The sequence below is a fragment of the Rhineura floridana genome, chromosome 12 (assembly GCF_030035675.1).
Source record: "Rhineura floridana isolate rRhiFlo1 chromosome 12, rRhiFlo1.hap2, whole genome shotgun sequence".
NCBI classification, from domain to species: domain Eukaryota; kingdom Metazoa; phylum Chordata; class Lepidosauria; order Squamata; family Rhineuridae; genus Rhineura; species Rhineura floridana.
In genome coordinates this window covers 10427310-10446121 of record NC_084491.1, presented here as the reverse complement: position 1 = coordinate 10446121, position 18812 = coordinate 10427310, and the positions used below count along the sequence as shown (strand labels likewise).

At 41.2% G+C, this 18812-nt stretch overlaps 1 protein-coding gene and 1 pseudogene across 4 annotated transcripts in view; one reads left to right on the top strand and one right to left on the bottom strand.

Annotated features, from left to right (window-relative positions):
* The window catches only part of ADAM9 (ADAM metallopeptidase domain 9), a 113648-nt gene that overhangs the window by 52950 nt on the left and 41886 nt on the right, over window positions 1-18812 (bottom strand). For 3 of the 4 annotated variants that reach the window (XM_061592349.1, XM_061592351.1, XM_061592352.1), the window contains exons 6-9: window positions 18526-18715; window positions 17605-17670; window positions 16860-16931; window positions 15024-15193 (exon numbers count right to left, since the gene is read on the bottom strand). In XM_061592349.1, coding sequence (XP_061448333.1) covers window positions 15024-15193; window positions 16860-16931; window positions 17605-17670; window positions 18526-18715 — 498 coding nt within the window. The remainder of the gene's footprint in view (window positions 1-15023; window positions 15194-16859; window positions 16932-17604; window positions 17671-18525; window positions 18716-18812) is intronic. The other variant, XM_061592350.1, reaches the window with a different exon arrangement.
* Window positions 3748-5349, top strand: LOC133368297 (DNA polymerase epsilon subunit 2-like; annotated as a pseudogene).

The following is an 18812-nucleotide window of genomic DNA, read 5'->3' as shown; positions in this document are numbered from 1 at the left end:
TGCACAGGCTCCTGCATTAGTTGATTTCGCTTCTGACAACTATTCAGAAGAATGACAGTTAAATGGAGAGGACTGTTGTCCCTCTTGCCCCTGCCTTTTAGCTGCCACATGGGAATTAACACCACAAAGCCCCACCATCAAATTGAAAATTGGAAATCATACCTATGAATGCCTAATAGATACAGGAGCAACCCTCTCCTCACTGCCATCTTCAGCTGCCCCCAGCAGTAAAGAGAAAAAAACTATAATTGGTGTTACTGTACAGCCCCTAGCCTGTCCTGTTTCCCCGCAAGTAAAAGCACAAATAGGACCTTTGACTGTTGAACACAGTTTTCTGTTAGCTGATGGCCCTATGAACTGGTTAGGACGAGATTTACTCTGCAAGCTTCAAGCTACTATTAAGTGTTCCCCAGAAGGAATATATTTACATCTGCCAGGAGTGTTTCAGTGCATGAACGAGCTAGCAGAAAGCGCCTCGGTTCCAACGTCAGCCATGGATTTTAAATTACAGGCTCTAATGGATTCTTGCCTCCCTGGCTATGGGGACGAAAAACTGATGAAGTAGGGAAATTAAAAATCAGCCAAACCTGTTCAGATATGGATAAAACAAAATCTTCCTTATCCATGTGTAAAACAATATCCCATTTCGTGGGAGGCTCGTAAAAGTCTACAAAAATTAGTTGATTCATATTTACAACAAGGAATTCTAGTACCCTGTGAATCTCATAGAATCATAGAGTAGGTCATCGAGTCCAACCCCCTGCTCACAGCAGGAAATCCACAGCTAGAGCATCTCCCGCAGATAGCTGTCCAGCCTCTGATTGAAGACATCCAGCGAAGGGGATCCCACCACCTCCCTAGGCAGTCGGTTCCATTGCCATCTCCATGCAACACTCCCATATTACCAGTAAAGAAACCAAAGCTAGATGAGGAGGGAAACGTAGTTTATAGGATGGTGCAAGACCTTTGAAGGGTTAATGACTTTGTTATTCCTCGACATCCTGTACTACCAAACCCTCATATTATCTTAACAGCCATTCCACCTGATACCACTACTTACACAGTCATAGACCTGTGCTCTGCTTTCTTTTCCATCCCAGTGCACGAAGACAGTCAATATTTGTTCGCTTTTACCTGGGAACCTCAGGGTCAGCTGACCTGGGGCAGATTGCCAATGGGCTACGTCAAGGCCCCAGCAATATTTAGTAAATGTCTTCATGCTGACCTTTAGGTATTAAGTTAAACTTTAGATATTAACTTTAGATATTAAGTTAAAAAATGGCTCCCAGTTTCTAATTTGCATGGATGACTTCTTGCTCTGTGCCCCAACCTTAGAAGCGTGTGAAAGAGACACCTACATGCTGCTCCTTTCCTTAGCCTATAAAGGACATAAGGTATCTCCCTCGAAAATTCAATATGCACAGAAAGAGGTTAAATACCTGGGGCATATTCTAAAATGGGGTGAAAGGCTGCTGTCAGATGAAAGGATTCAGGTCATTGTCAACTATCCTCAACCCAAAACCAAAAGACAGAAGAGGGGATTCCTGGGAGTGGCAGGATTTTGCCAACCCTGGATCCCAGGATATGGAGAATTGACAAAATCTCTGATTCAAACCACAACAAAGACTGAGCCAGAAGAAGTTAGTTGGACTTCTGAACTAGAGATAAATTTCAGAAAAATTAAGACTGCCCTTTCCTCAGCTCCTGCTCTTGGGCTACCAGACTACCGAAAGCCATTTTCCTTATATGTACATGAACAAAGGGGGGTGGCTTCAGGAGTTCTGACCCAAACATTTGGTACATATAATAGACCAGTAGCCTATTTCTCCACCCAGTTGGACCCAGTAGCAAAAGGAGCCATTAGTTGTCTAAGGGCTGTGGCTGCTGCTGCTCTAATACTTGGAAGAGCGCAGGAATTTACATTGGGACATGAAACAACAGTATATGTGCCACATGCAGTCCATCTGCTTTTAAATAAAAAAAAAACCCAACATTTTACCAATCAGAGATTGAATAAATATGAAGCCCAGTTGCTGACACCAGATAATAAATAAATAAATAAATAAATTTATTTGTTAGTTGCCTATCTGTCCGAATTAACGGACACGCTAGGCGACTTACAGCAACATGATAAAACACAATAACAATCCAATGTGGTTTTACGCCAATGCACAACTCTGAATCCAGCTACCTTAATTCCAATCCCAGAGGAAGGAACACCACACTCTTGTTTAGAAGTAGTTAAAATTCAAGAAAAACCACGAGGAGACCTTTCAGATTTACCATTACAAAACCCAGAGCTGATTCTTTTCTGTGATGGAAGTTCACGCATCATAAATGGAAGTAGGAGAACTGGATATGCAGTGGTTTCTCCTTTTGAAATAATGGAGGCTGAACCTCTCCCTAATACTTATAGTGCACAAGGAGCAGAATTGTATGCTTTGATGCATGCCTGTGAAATAGTCAAAGATAAACCAGTGAATATTTACACTGACAGTAAATATGCCTTCGGAATAACCCAAGCAACAGGCCAACTGTGGAAGCAGAAGGGATTTCTAACTTCAGCAGGAACAAAACTTGCGAATGCACAGTTGGTAGAAAAACTTCTCGAGAGTATTCATTTGCCATCTATTATTTCCATAATGCATTACAAAGGACATTCTCAGGAAATAACTGATGTAGCGAAGGGAAATAACTTCGCAGATCAAGCTGCACAAAAAGCAGCAATGAGAATTTTGCAGATAAATCCTGTCTTGGCTATGGAAATCCAATCCAATCAGAATTATAGTTTAGAAGAATTACAGAAGTGGCATAATTCACTACCTGCAGCAGTAAAAGAACTATGGGAGAGAAGAGGGTTAAAAAAGATAATGAAGGAGTATTTCGAACTACAGAAGGACTCCCTGGGTTGCCCCCTGCAGCCTTAGGATTGATCCTTAAATTAATTCATAAAAAGACACACTGGGGTGCTTCAAAAATGGCAGATTACGTTAAGCGACAATGGTTTGCCCCTACTGTCCATGTTAAAGCACAAGAAGAAGCATCCAAATGCCAGATATGTTTAAAATCAAATCCAAAAGGGGGGCAAAAGGGCCCACCTGGTAGCAGACCATGGGTCTTCATCCCATTTGAAAGTTTACAGATTGACTTTGCCGACTTACCCCCTTGCAGGGGATACAAGCACTTATTGGTAATAGTGGACTGTGATGTTCCTGCTTATATTGTAAATATGGTAAGTGCTGGTTATATAGAAGACATATGGTAAGTGGAGTGAAAGAGGAGGGGGAGTACATGAGCAGTAGAATGCTGGATGATTGGCTGGGCGTTTGAATGGCTGGGAGTATAAATGGAAGAATGACAGTTGAATCTGGGGGGTGTTTGGAGGTGAATGAGGTGGCAGGTGGTGGTGAATTGGGAGGTGGTGAAGTGAGGTGGTGAATTGTGGGGAGGTGAATTGTAAGGTGAATTGAGGAGGTGGATGGTGTTTGGTGTTGTTGTTGGCGCGAACCGTTCAAGATGGCCGCGGAGAAGCTGAGGAGCAAAGTGAGCGCTGCCTTCAAGATGCACGGCTTGCTGCTCCGCACTACCATTCCTTGTGATGTTGCAGAGGATTCTGGCATGCCACCTTTGCATTCCACACAGCAGCCACCAGAAAAACATTGTGCAACCTGGGAAGCAAGGCCAGGATTTCTTGCAGTGAGCAGCACATTAAAGCACAACACCCAGACCTTGTCTACACTGTGAAGCTACCAAGTATCTCACGGAAGCTCTTCAAACAGTTAATGAAGTGGAGCTTGAAGATATGATAGAAAATATAATTGATGCTGTTGAAAAACAGCCTTTGTCATGTAACATGATTGAAAGGGCCATGGTGGAAGCAGCAGTCCTGGAGTGCAGCCAGTCCTTAGATGAAACCATGGATCATATTTTCAACATTATTGGAGCTTTTGATATCCCACGATATGTTTACAATTTTGAAAGAAAAAAGTTTCTACCCCTCTCAATGACCAGCCATCCAGCACCAAATTTATTTGGCCGTGCCAGGGATAAAGCAGAATTGTTCCGTGAGCGTTATATCATCTTGCAGCAGAGAACCCACCGGCATGAATTGTTCACACCATCAGCTATTGGTTCACACCCAGATGAAAGCAGAAGTAAATTCCAGCTCAAGACAATAGAAACTCTCTTGGGGAACTCAGATAAAGTTAGGGAGGTTATTGTTCTTGGGATGATAACCCAGCTGAAAGAGGGAAAGTTTTTCTTGGAAGATCCTACAGGAGTTGTCCAGCTGGACCTTAGTAAAGCACAGTTCCACAGTGGCTTATATACAGAGTCATGTTTTGTTTTAACAGAAGGCTGGTATGAAGATGAGATATTTCATGTCAATGCTTTTGGATTTCCCCCTACAGAACCTTCTATTACAACTAGGGCATATTATGGAAACACGAACTTCTTTGGAGGGCCTTCTTCAACCTCCGTAAAATCTTCTGCGAAACTGAAACAGCTGGAGGAAGAAAATGAGGATGCCATGTTTGTGTTCCTTTCAGATGTTTGGTTGGATCAAGCAGAAGTTTTGGAGAAGCTTCGCATTATGTTTTCAGGTTAATCCTCCATGCCTCCAACTTGCTTCTTCTTCTGTGGGAACTTTTCCTCTGCTCCATATGGAAAAAATCAAATTCAGTCACTGAAAGGTTCATTGAAAGCCCTTGCAGACATAATATGCGAATATCCCAGTATCCATAAGAGTCGATTTGTATTTGTTCCCGGCTCTGAAGATCCTGGCCCAGGCTCCATTTTGCCAAGGCCACCGCTTACTGAAAACATTACAGAGGAGTTCCGACAGCAGGTGCCATTTTCAGTCTTCACTACAAATCCTTGCAGTGTACTGCACTCAGGAAATAATAATCTTCAGAGAAGACTTGGTAAACAAGATGGTAAACAAGATGTGCCGGATTTCCTAGTAGCAGTTTGGATATTCCTAATCATTTTGTAAAGACAATTTTATCACAAGGGCATCTGACTCCATTGCCCCTTAATGTTAGCCCTGTCTACTGGGCCTATGACTACACCTTGAGAACATACCCTCTGCCAGATCTCATTGTCTTTGCCGACAAATATGACCCGTTCACCGTGACCAACACCGATTGCCTCTGCATAAATCCTGGATCTTTCCCAAGAAGTGGCTTTTCATTCAAAGTATTCTACCCCTCTAACAAAACAGTAGAGGACAGCAAACTCCAGGGTCTTTGACTCTCAGTCAAGTACAGCAAATCAAATATTCTGAGCTTAATACTATGGAAGCACTACTTCTAGGATCATGGATTTTTATTGTATGCTAGAACTAATACAGAACTTCTTGTAAATAAACTTTCAAATAATTAATAGAATAAGGTTGTTGCATATGTGTATTCAGGCAAGCCTTTGGTGTGGGTTAGATTTTATCATTATCGCGTTTAGATTTTAATGTTATTGTATTGGTGTGTCATTTTGTTCATTTTGTACGTCGCCCAGAGTGGCTGGATGGCCAGCCAGATGAGCGACTAAGAAATCCAATAAATTAAATTAAATTAAATAAATTGTTGTTGAGAGTGAGTCGGAGTTCTGAGAAGTAAAGTACATAACAGAATATAGATGAAACCATACACTTGTGAAACATTCCTTAAGTAATCTTGTTAGTTCTAATACTAATTAAATATTTCTTGGTTAAACAGGAGCCTGATTCCTTCAGCTGGGAAACACATACCAGGGGGAATAGCAAAGTAACCAAGGCTGAACAGGTTGTATCGAATGGTGGCAGCGGCGGATCGGAGGAAAGTGTATCCAGTCCCACAGAGAAACCCAGGGTGGTATGCTTCAGTGCAAGAGGCTGCAGGGGGGTTTGGGAATTACCTATACCCATAGACACAAGGTATCGAGATAGCCTGGCAGGGACTAAGACACAGTCTAAAGGTTATAAGAGATACAGACTGCGGGGTAGTAAGGCCTAGCAGGGGGATTTGTTGAAATCTGTGCTACAGCTGTAAAGGGTAAGAAGAAAACCTGACATTCCTGTCTGCTGGTAGCCACAAGTGAGAGCTTCACAGGTGGTGCTGGGGAAGGACGTCACATGTGGTGGTAGTGGTGGGATACGAACAACAGAGAGTCCCTAAAGGTGGTGTGGCTAAAAGAAATAACAAATAAAGATTACTTGTGAGAGTGACTGGCAAAGAGTGTGTGGCAAAGAGTGAGTGAATTCCTAAAAACATGGCTGAATATATAAAGATGAAAAGAGAGGAGCTGGTGGAGAAGAGCATCATGTTCAATTTACCTCATGAGGGTAAAGGGGTAGATGAACTGCGGGTAGCATTGATAGCATTCACATCAATCCAACTCAAACAACCTGTCAGAGAAGAGAACCCAGAAGGGTATTCAAGCAATCCCGCTTATATAGAGTATTTGAGAGAGAAGTTAAAGTTGGAAACTGAGAAATTGAGAATGGAGTTGGGGGAGAAAGAAAAACAGCAGGAGTTGGAAACTGAGAGATTGAGGATGGAGGCTGATGAGAAAGAAAAACAGCGGGAGTTGGAAATAGAGAGGATGAGAATGGAGTTTGAGGAGAGGGAGAAGCAACGAGTATTGGATGCTGAGATACAAGTGGAAAAATTAAAATTTGAAAGAGAGAAGTTTCATTCTGATGAAACAAGAAAGGACAGAAATGAAACAAAAATAAAGGTGACACCAAAAGATTTTGTGGTGTTTGAACCTGGACCAGATCCACAAATTTACCTCAACACCTTCGAAAAGGCAGCTCAGATGTGGGGGCTACCGGAGGATAAATATATGCAATATTTATCAAATCTAATCAAAGGGGAATTGGCAGAGGTATACCAATATTTCCCCTCAGATAGGCCCATCACATATGCCGAGTTTAAAGAGGCAGTGTACAAAAGATTCAGACTGGGACCTGACTATTTCAGGAAGTTATTTCGAAACTGCCAGATCCAGGCAGGAAGGTCTTTTGTTGAACTGGGAGCAAAACTGGTGGACATATTTGGAAAGTGGATGGGAAGTGCCAAAGCTCAATCAGTAGAAGAGGTGAAAAGCCTCATGATACTGGATCAATTATACCATCAGTTACCACCAGAAATAAGGCTCCTTGTCAAAGACCATTCCCCTAAATCTGTTCAAGAGGCCGCAGAGTTGGCAGATCACTTTGCCTCAGATAGCACTGGCTGGGTGAGCAAAACATCGAGAGTTTAAACCCAGACCATATAATGGTGGCAGAAAGGATGTGGTACTACAGCGAGTGAGCCCTCCAATAAAATCTGAAGGGCACACAACACCCCAGAGTGGATCTGTGTACCCTAAAAGGGAGGAGAAATTATGTTATAAATGTGGTAGACCGGGGCACCTACGTTTCCAGTGTGAGGTTGCCAACCCCACTGGTAATCCTGCTCAGGGAAGGGCAGTGAAAACAGAACCAAGGGAGTTAGAAACAAAGAAAGTTCAGTTCTGCCAGATAAACTGGACAAATGTACAAGACTTTGATTCGAGTCTGAGGGAAGAAGTGAGTGTGCAAGGGGCAAATTATTGGGCATTGCTGGATACTGGTGCCACTCAGACGTTACTGAGGCCAGATTTGATAAAATCTGAGGAAATATTACCTCAGGAAACGGTGACAATCCAAGGAGTGAGGGGTGAACCAGAAAGCATACCCATGGCCCTGATAAAATTAAAGTGGAGAGGAAAGGAGGAGATCTGTAAAGTGGGTATTAATGCCCAACAGCAAGAACCAGTGATACTGGGAAGAGATGTTATGAGGGCACAAGGAAAAATATATGTTGTGACCCAAAACCAAATGAACAAAGGAGCAGAAGCCATTTTAGCCGTCTCTGAACAAAACAGGGTAGAATCTGTGGTTGAGATTGAGGTCGCCACAGCAACCTCTAGCAGACCTGCTAAGAGAGACACACTGTTGCGAATGGACTCTACTGCAGGCAGAGCACTTCAGAGAAGAGCTGGATAAGGATGAAAGTTTGAAGCAAATGAAGGATCAAGCCCTTACACAAAGGATTCCCTTTACTGACAATCTGAGGGATCAAATTGTTTGTGAGAATGGGATATTGTACAGTCTGTGGATGCCTGCTGAGAGAGAGAATGAATGTAAACCAGTGAAACAACTGGTGGTACCTAGCAAATTTAGAGCCAGATTGCTAGAGGTAGCCCATGATGTCCCATGTTCAGGGCATCTTGGAATAAAGAAGACCAAGAAAAGATTGGCTGCACATTATTATTGGCCAAACATTTCTGAAGATGTCAAACAATATTGTTCATCAAGTATGGGATGTCATAAAGGGGAACAAAGTGGGGTAAAAACAAAAGCTCCACTGAGATTTCCTATTCCATTGGTGCACTATGTTGTGAAAGAAACCTCACCCATTTGGTACCTTTATGGGGGGAAGGCCTTTGGAAATGCACCATCTACATCTTTGGTTAAAAACTACATTAGTCTTCAGAATTTTCCTTCTCTACGAGGCATGGGAGTAATACATCCTGTAGGGAAAGAGGAAGGAACCCAGATTTCTTGATGGAAATACAATTAAGCAGGGTGAGATTCAAGCCTGAGGTATATCCATCTGGCGAATCAGAATGTGAGGTCAACTTGTTAAAGCAACCAGTTTCTTGTCAAGTGTTGTGGTTCAAGATCTTGAGAATGGAGATCGTTTGGATACATCTCAGATGAATAAATTTCTATACCTTTACTGTGGTAAAGAAATGTTTAGAAAGGCACATTCTAATATGTTGACAGTCAAAGCATTGCAGGTGTGTCCTGAGTCGGGCAGATCACAAGAGTGTTGTTTACGAGTGTCATTAGTGCCACTTCGTCTCAATATTGATCAGGATACCCTGGGGTTCTTGAAGGATTTCTTCACTAGTCGGTCTACAGAAGTAAAAATCCTAATGACTCTAGATCATGGGGTTAAAAATCCTCATGGTGCAAACATAACATGTACCTTACCCAAGCATCCCAGTAGTTTAAAGGAGCCAAGCCCAATTATTTCTTTCTCATTACACAAACAAGTGAGTCAGAATGAAAGAGTGCTTGAGGAAATCAGGAAACAATGGAGAGCATTTTTAGGTGTGGCTGGTTTCTACTGTAAATTTATAAAAGATTTTGGGGAAATAGCAACCCCCTTGCATGAGCTAACAAGGAAAAGGTGTGCTGAGTGTGTGGTGTGGACGGATGAATGTCAAAAGGCTTTTGACCTGCTAAAGCAAGCCTGGTGCCAAGGGCCTGTATTGATAGCACCAGATTTCGAGCAACCATTTATCGTGGCTACGAATATGTCCTCCAATATATATAAGGATCGTAGAAGAAAATTAAGATGGAAGTTTCAAAATAATACAGCCATACCTGGGTTCACGCAAAGCTGGGTGGAAAATGGGTCATGGTATTCATTGAATAACCCAGCTTGTCACTTCCCAGGAGGATCGGTCCGCCTGTGCTGCCTCTAAGACGGGCTCCCGTCTTGGATGAAACTTTTTCAGTTTTAAAACCAGTCAGAAGGGCTTTTTGACTGGGGAAAATTTCTTCCAGATAAGGAAGAAACGTAGAGATTTTCCACAGAGCTTTGTTGTGTTTGTTGGAGGCTGGAATTCATTAGAATTTTCTGTGAAAGAAGGTCTTCCAGCAGCTCGGATGGAGCTAGGATTTCCAACCAGCTCAACTGATTAAGTGAGACTTTTTTTTTCTTCAAAGAAAAACGGATTAACAGGCAAGCATTCTCCTGTCTTTTCTCATTATTTTGTTATCAATATAGCTAAAGAGATTTGTCAAAGATCCAGCAATTAAGAAACCCTGGGTGAGTCATAACTTTCGCTTTTATTCACGGAACTAAGGGGAAGAAAATAGAAATAGCTTATCTTTATTTTTATTGCAAAAAGCTGGCATGGAATTCAGCATTATAAAGATTACAAACGGATGAGGGGTTTCTAATTCAAAGAGAAAAAAAATTGATTTATAAGACTTTTGAGTAATATATGTCTGGGACTATTTTTCCGGTTTACTTTTTTTTTTTGATGAATCTGCTCATTCTTCCTGCCACTAATTATTTGGAGGCTGTGAATTAAAGTTGTTTTTGCACTTTCGGACATACAAGAGATAAGGCAGTTCGTGCTGTCTAGAGGGTGACGTCAGCTGGCTTGAAAGATTAACTCCTTTGTAACTGGATAAAGAAATAAACTGTTCTTTGCTTGGGACATTGGAAATTGAAGGGGTTTTGTTTTTTTGGTTTTAAGAATGACAATCAAGAAGGTGGTTGAGATCATGGATGTACAAGAAGGGACTTTCTCTTTAGATATGTTTCAGAAAATAATGAATGGAATTAAGCTAACAAAACAAGAACTGAGAAATAACAGACATGTGATGAAAATTGAATTTGGCGAAATGAGACAGGAGCTGAAAGAAATTCAGGATTCTATGAGAAAGGAGAACAAAGATAAATCTGGAAAATCAAAAAAGGATGAAAGAAAAATTAAAGGGAAGGTTCAAGCCCTGGAGATTGGATTAAATATGGTCTTGGAAAAAGATTTGGATTTCCTGGCTGTGATGGATCCTGGAGACAAATATTACTGTTTGGAATTCAGCGCTGTCCCTGAAGGAATTGGTGAAGAGATTGGAGATAAAGATATCATCGGTTCGAAAAAATTCTTGGACTGGAAGGATTTGATGGAATTTGAAATGGAGAAAGTTTACAGAATTAATTCCTGTTTTGTGACAATGAAAAACCCTTCAAGAGATGTGCTAGTGCATTCTGTAAAAAGGAGGAACAGAGATGCGGTTTTGCAACAATACTTCAGTGATACGTTCGGAAATGATGGCAAGAAAATATTTGTGATGAAGGAAATTCCTATCAGACTCTTATTATATGACTATGACAGCAAGATTATTGGGTGCGCAAAGATGGAAGATGGAATCAATACGGATAATGGAAGAAGAGCGATTTGAAATTACTGGATTTAGTAGACTTGATGAGTTGGATTAATTGACATGTCTATCTAGAAAAAATTGATGGACATATATCTCAAGGATTGGAAACTTCTCTTTGACTTTTTGTAGAAGAATAAAATGATATGATGTTAATGAGATTTGATACCAACTAAGATAACTGCTGGAGGAAGGTGATTTTATAATTTATCAAGAGACAGGCTTGTTATATATTATAAACCTATAGCTGAACTACGACAAATCGGAAGTCAATAGTTTTTTTTTAGTTTTTTTTATTGTATTCGTTTTAATTTGTGTTTTTCTTTTTCTATTGTCTTGATTTTGAAAATTTGAATAAAAATTAATTGAAAAAAAAAGAAAAGAATAACCCAGCTTGTCTAAACAGCACCATAGATAATCCCACTGAGGCAATGTTATGTGACTATAATACCAGCACCTGCACACACTGCATATTCCCTAGTCCTTTTCATGGTGGATGGTATGATCCCTAAAGAAATCCTTCGATAACAGACCTACCAGGAAATATCTCTTTTGACCAAGGACCGTTTGGAGGAAAAAGAAAAAGAGCAAAGGCAGGTCATTATTTCATCTGTGGGAACAGGGCATGGAAAGTACTCCCAGCTGCTTGGTGGGGCACTTGCTATGTTGGAGTCCTAAGACCCCCTTATAAGGTACCACCCTCTTAATTCTACCATATACCGTCCCCTGTATGCAAGAGTAAAAAGGGCAAATACTCACTACCACAGTCAGCAAAAGTGGGGCCAAACAATTTGGACACCCCGAGACTTGGTAGAATATTATGAGCCCCTCACTTGGTCCAGATTAGGAGTAAGGGGACTTAGATCAACAACAAATGCCATAATAAGACTACAGGCAGTGGTTGAAATACTTGCAAATGATACATCAGAAGCCCTAGCCCTTATGGCTCAAGAAATGGGGCAGATTAGACAAGCCCTTTTGCAACAACGATTAGGACCTGATTATTTATTAGCTGCCAGAGGAGGCCTCTGCGGGTTAATAAACTCCTCGGACAGTTGTGTTCAAATCGACACCAGAGGGAAAATAATCCTGGACCTAGCGACGGATATAAAAAATGTGGCCCACGTTGGTAATCAAATTTGGACAGGTCTCGACCCTTGGTCTTGGCTGAAGTCCTGGCTGCCGAATCTCCATTGGTTAAAACAGCTTGCTATATATGCTATGTGTAGTATAATAATGCTAATAATGTTTTGCTGCTGTTTACAATGTCTACCTAATCTTATTCACATATGTGGAAACTGGATAAAAAAAACCCGTGAAAAATCAAATGAGCTTTCACAAAAGAAGGAAGCTGATGATTCAACAAGAAATTTAACATAAAATTATGTTAAAAAGGGGGGAGAATGTAGTAAAAACAGAATGTAGTAAAAACAGAAATGTAGAAATGTAGACCAAGGCTGTATCCCAGGGCAACAGGAGATTTGCAAACGCTTGAGTTAGAAAGCTACAACCACATACGCAACTGTGTATGTCTTGTTCTGCTGATTACATGCATTCCTTCTTGCCTGGTTAGATAAGCTTTTCTGTGCCTCTCTGTGCAAGCTTTGGTGATAAAAGGGCAAAGCAAGAAAGAGGGGGGCGCGACCCATGCTTCATCCTTTGCTGTGAAATGTATGTGTTTTGCCCTACTGCAGTAGTTTTTGAATAAACGCTTTGAACTCGTTGCTACTTGGTGGCCTTTTTTCTCTACCTGAGAGAACCCCTAAGTTTTTACAACAGTGGGATTGTGAGAGACCTGTGCTAGGGCCAATGTGAGAGATCCATTACGAGACCAGACCGCAGGTGGGGGTCTGACAGGGTCTACATGAATTACACTGCCCAGGATTCTTTGGGAGAAGCTAGGACTGTTTAAAGTGGAATAATGGTAGAATAAATGTATAGTGTAAATGTGGTCATAATCTTCAAAACAATCCTGTTTCAATCAATAGTACTGAAGGGTGCAGTCAAATACCCATTAATAAAACAGAAATCAGCTCAGTATAAATATCATTTCATGTTGGACCATTGCGAGCTGGAGTTTTTTGTGATACAGATCAATAAGGGCAACATTCAACCTCCACTGCATTGAAAGCCCTTAGACCCGGATTTTAAAAAAATCAGATTCATTTATTTGTATCTAGTCATCAGACCATTCATAACAGTATGAAAGTAGCACAAGATATCAGTAGAAGTTAACCCAGACCCAAATAAACTACAACACAAACAAAATGCCAAATTTCCCTGGCAGATCATAACATGCCCCGTTGAAAAGGAAAGCTTGGTCCTCTTTTAACAATTATTAACATGAAATATCACAATAATATAAAATGGAATAAAATAAAAATGATCTTTTGCAACCTTGATTTTTTTCTTTTAAAGAGCTACCCTTGAAGAGAAGAATACACCCGCTTACATAGCAGAGAAGTACCTCTGCTGCTTTTACAGTGGCACATTTTTATTAGGCTGATTTCTGATGAGGTCAGACCTGGCCACTGTGACGCATGCCTTAGCTGCACGGGTCTGGACTACTGCAACACACTCTACATGGGGCTACCTTTGAATGAGTCTTCAGAAACTGCAATTGGTACAGGACACACCTGTCAGAATGCTGGTGGGCACTAGTTTATTATAGCTTTTGCCAGCCTGGTATCCTCCAGATGTTTGGGGCTATAATCCCTATCAGCCGCAGCAATATGATGCTGCGGCTGATGGGAGCTGTGGCCCAAAACCTCCAGAGGAGGCACTAGGTTGATGAAGGCTGGCTTACGGGTCACATTACACCTGACCTGTAAGGTCTGCACCGAATACCAATTTGTTTGGTAACAAAATGTTGGTGAGGATCTTTAAAGCTCTCATTAGCCTATGCCCAGAATACCTTAGGGATTGCCTCTCTCTCACTTCGTCCTCTCTCTAATGGTGTTTCACCATGGGGGGGGGGAGTCTTTAAGCAGGCTTTTCTAGACAGGTCCTTTTTTAATAGTCTGATGCCTTCCTTTTACCACTTCTCTTTTTTCTGTATTACAATCTGTTTTTATATTTTACTTTAAAAAAATTATATTCTGCCTAATTTAAAAAGAAATATTTCAGTATATTATTATTATTATTAGTAGTAGTAGTAGTAGTAGTAGTAGTAGTAGTAATATCCAAAAAACCTGACTGTCAATGCAAGGGATTTTGTGGTAACAGATTAGTGAATTTTAATGTTGTGCAACAGAGAAATCCAGTGCAACAGTTGCACTAGCAGAAATTCATTGTGCAACAAATTGCACAATTCCTGCTTTTGCCTTGTTTTGCACAACAATGCTTTGCTGGTGCAAAACATTTTGCCTGCAGAACAAGTATATTTCTAAATGACCTTGACACAACCCACAACTATCAATTTTTTTAAAAAAAAAAGCTAAATAAAAACAGTACAAAACAATATATTATAGATAAAACTGAGTGCTACGCAAAAAGGAAAAAAAAAGAATTAGGAATCAAAGTCCAGGAAAGCTGGCTAATGTCTCTGCCTCTCAAACTATCCCAAGTGGGAGGAACAGGGCCATTCCACAAGGTGGGTACTATCACTAAGAAGGCCTGGTTTTATGTTGTCACCAAGTGACAATCTGCTCGTCATGGAATGACCAGCAGGGTCTCATTGTAAGAACTTGACTGGATCTGCACCAAGGGAGACAGTCTGCAAGGTATCCTGATCCCAAGCTTTTTAGGGCTTTAAATACAACAAATCCTTGAACTTGGCTCAGAAGCTAATAGGCAGCCAGTGTAGCTCTTTCAACACTGCCGTAATGCATGCAAAGCTGGATGCCCTACTGAGCATCCCAGCAGCTGTATTTTGCACTAGTTGCAGCTTCCGATGCAAAGGTAGCCCCACATACTGGGCATTACTTTAATCTAGAACACTGTTGTATTTTATTGTTGATTTCGATTGTTGTTAGCCAGTCTGACTGGTGCATAACCATAAGAATGGGCTTTCAAAAAGATAGGGAAAAGGGCAGAAATAAGAAACCACAAATCTTACAACACAAACTGCGCACTGTCATGCCTTTGGCGTGGGACAAGCTCCTGCTCTCGCCATTGTACAAAGTTCGCCAGAACATCCCCTGCGCCTCCTTCTAGGCTGATCTTATTTTCCCGTGTCCAGATCTCCAAGCCAACTAACACAACACGGATGTTCAGTGCAATGTACATCTGGAAAGCAGAGAGAGAAGAACCGAACAGGAGAGAAGTGGGAATGAGCAACCTTTTCCAATCAAGGGCTACATTCCCTCATGGGCAGACTTTTGAGGGCTACCTGCTGATGGTGGGCAGGTGCACAGGCAAGAGTGGGTGGGGCAGAGGCAAAAGAGGACAGAGCAGCTGCGGATATGACTCATCTTCATTCAGTAGTAGGGTAAATTCCAGCCTCACAGAAGTCAGAGGCTTCTACAGCTGCCCATGCACACACCTCTCTCCATCCTGCACCCAGGCAAGCAAGAGACATAATCAAGGATGCGGTATGGAAGAAAAGATGGCTGCCCCCATAGGTTCCAAGGGGCAGCTCTATTTTTATCTTTACAGTTCCGCAGAAAGGGAATGCACGTTATGATGTGCAGTCACTTCTAGGAGCATTTTAAAATACTTTTTTTTTACCATGCAGATGCAGTGATGTTACTAGCTGCTCCAAGCAGCAGCAAAAGGTTTAGAAAGAAATAAGGCCTCATAAGTGCATTACTTTTATTTTAGGAGAACAGTGCAGATTTTTTAGGACATAAACGGGACAGCACAGACCTATTATTGCATATAGGAAAAACTGGCACAGGATGGAGACAAGCTGATTCGCCCGTCCCCAGATTCAGCTGCTGTGGCCAGAGCCAACTAAAGCCCAGCACACGCTCGTTATAACCTTTGCGATGTCTATTTTTTTAAAATCACTTGTTTAATTAATGCTAAAACTTTTTTTGGCTATTACATAATTTGGTGACACATACGCACACTATGGTTGCCAGGTACATGGCCTGAGACTGATCCTGTGTCTTTAGGAGAAGAGAAAGTCAGCCAAGTGCAGGTATTCTTGCAACACTGTAATGGGAAAAACCACAAGGTGGAATTCTCCCTTCCCCCTGCACAACTTTTAAAGATACAGAAGACCTCTTGGAGGCTGGGCCTGGCAACCAAGAGGTCTTCTGTATCTTTAAAAGTTGTGCAGGGGGAAGGGAGAATTCCACCTTGTGGTTTTTCCCATTACAGTGTTGCAAGAACACCTGCACTTGGCTGACTTCCTGTTCTCCTAAAGATACAGGATCAGTCTCAGGCCCTGAGCCTGGCAACCCTAATGCACACACATCCCTCTACATCTATAATGAGCAGTGTGGCACTTTAAAATGATAATACTATAACCTTATTTTTAAAATTATTTAAAAAAACCCTTTCTAATAGCTAAATGTTTTTAAATCTTTTTTGTGAATGGAAAGGATTTCTTTTAATAATCTTTTTTTAAAAAAATGACATTAAAGCATTATGATGCTGATAGTGCTATGCCTCTAACACTGCTGGAAAAATGTCAGTTAAATTAGTTGCTTTGGTGTCAATTAAAAGATCAGTGAAAAAATATTGAGCCAGCATAGCCCCAACAAAGCTGGATTGAGGAACTTATGCCAGCACTGCCCCTGCAGAGCCCCAGCTTTGTTGAGACGGACCAAGATCTGCCTATTCCAAACTTGCTCACCCAAGAGTATCTTGTGTTTGGATTGTGCTGTAAGTTTCAAGTACAAAATGCACACAGCCCTGAAAAAACTGGGCAGGGAAAAGAGTAGAAACATATGCATACTTTTGCAAATTTCATAATCTCTGCATATACCATAAAGCTTTCACTTACACTATCCAGATAGTTGGCCAAATGCACCATCTCTTCTGTGACAGCCGTTTTATTGTGGCCTAGCAATAGATACTGCAAAAGAAGAAAAAGCTTATGCATGGAAGGAATATGGGATGATAAAGAAAACCAGCACAACATTGCCAGCTACTTCAGAGCTTTGTGCTTAAAAGGTGTCTAAAACCCAAAGTGTGCTTAACAGATTTTGGATACTGCTCACCTCCAGAATGGAATCAGAAAGTTGGAAGGGGGCTTGAAGTAGGGGAATTTATTTTGGTCTGCATTTTCAAGAAAACTGACCTAATACACAGATTGGGATATAATTATCCTTCGGATTTTGCATTTCTCCAAATTTTGTGATACAATTTTGGATTAAAAAATGAACCAGAATGAATGACTATCGTTGCATTTTGTTAGCCCACAAATATTACATAAATAATTATATTATTTTCTGCCATTGATGTTTCTCTTCCACAGAAATGCACTGAAATTAATTACATAATTAATTAACATTAGTTCCACCCATCGCAGATAGTGAAATGAATAACATACGTTGTAGCAGAAACCGAACTATAGCAGAACGGAAACAGTGCTGATTGTGACAAAGTCAAGACAGGATGGAAATCTGATGCCTCTTTACATCCCTAGTTCAGACCCAACCTTACTGACGAGTCGTTCACATTCTGCCAATGGGGTGAGTGCCATGTTTTAGATGGTTGTACATAGGCCCAAAGCAGCATAATCATACCCTTTCTTTGTCCACAACTATAAAGAGCTCCACGTATCTCGTCTGTAGAAGGACACCTCTTTTTCTCTGCAAGGAAGGAGAGGTAAAATTATAAGAGAAGAAATCTTCTCCCCTGACTCACAAGATCAAAACAGAGTGATCTCACTCTAATCTCTGTTTCCACTTTCTCTTCACACTGCTATTGGGAAACACACCCAAAATGCAGAATGCCAAAACATTCCGAACAAAAGGCAACAAATTATTTTTCTTTTATTTATTTATTGCACTTGTATACTGCCCCATAGCCGAAGCTCTCTGGGCGGTTTACAGCAATCAAAAACATTAAAACAAATATACAATTTAAAACACATATTTTAAAAACAATTTAAAACACAATTTTTCTTTTTGCTAGATCAAAATTTGGCCATGAAACACTCAAATCTAACCAAACAAAACAAGAAGACAAGAAACACTTAAGGCTCATTTAATTTTATTCCTTAAGATATTTTATATCCCACTTTTAAATTTATAGACAACATTTCAAAGGGAGCCTTAGGAAAGCAGTATCCAAGTCATTTTTGGATTTCATTTTAAATCGGGGGAGGGCTTGATGCCCTCCAGGTGTTGCTGGACTACAGCCTCCCTCCTTCACGATCCATGCTGGCTGTGGCTGATGGCAGCCAGGGTCCAACAACATATGGAGGGCCACAGGTTCCCTATCCATGTTTTAAATAAATAAAAGCAAGTTTCTAGGTCTCATGGGCAGCGACTAGAAAGAGATGGAGAGAGCTCACAGGTAGCACTTTACTGCCTCTACAAACTTCCCTCTCATTCCTAAGGTGCCTTGCAACCCTTTCTCTCACTGCTATCCAAGCCACCTCTTAGGATTTGCCCAAACCTTCCAAAAATTTTGAACAATGAATCTTGTCCAAGGGCACTCACTCTCAGCAGTTGAGTCACACTGGGGGGATGTTGATGATCCGCCTCCTGCCATCTTCCTTCAGGAAGCTCACACCCCAAAGCCGGTGTTCTCACGTTTTCCAACCGGTAGATGATATATCTGGTGCCAGAGGGGCTGGGTGGATCCATGGGGTCAATTCCATAGGTGATATTCCCAATTTGCAGTAATCCCCTAACAATGACATTAACTGATGCATCAATATCATTAATGCTACTGTGTGTGCTGGTGGGGTCAAAGAGCCTACACAAGGGCACTAACCTTTGTTGAA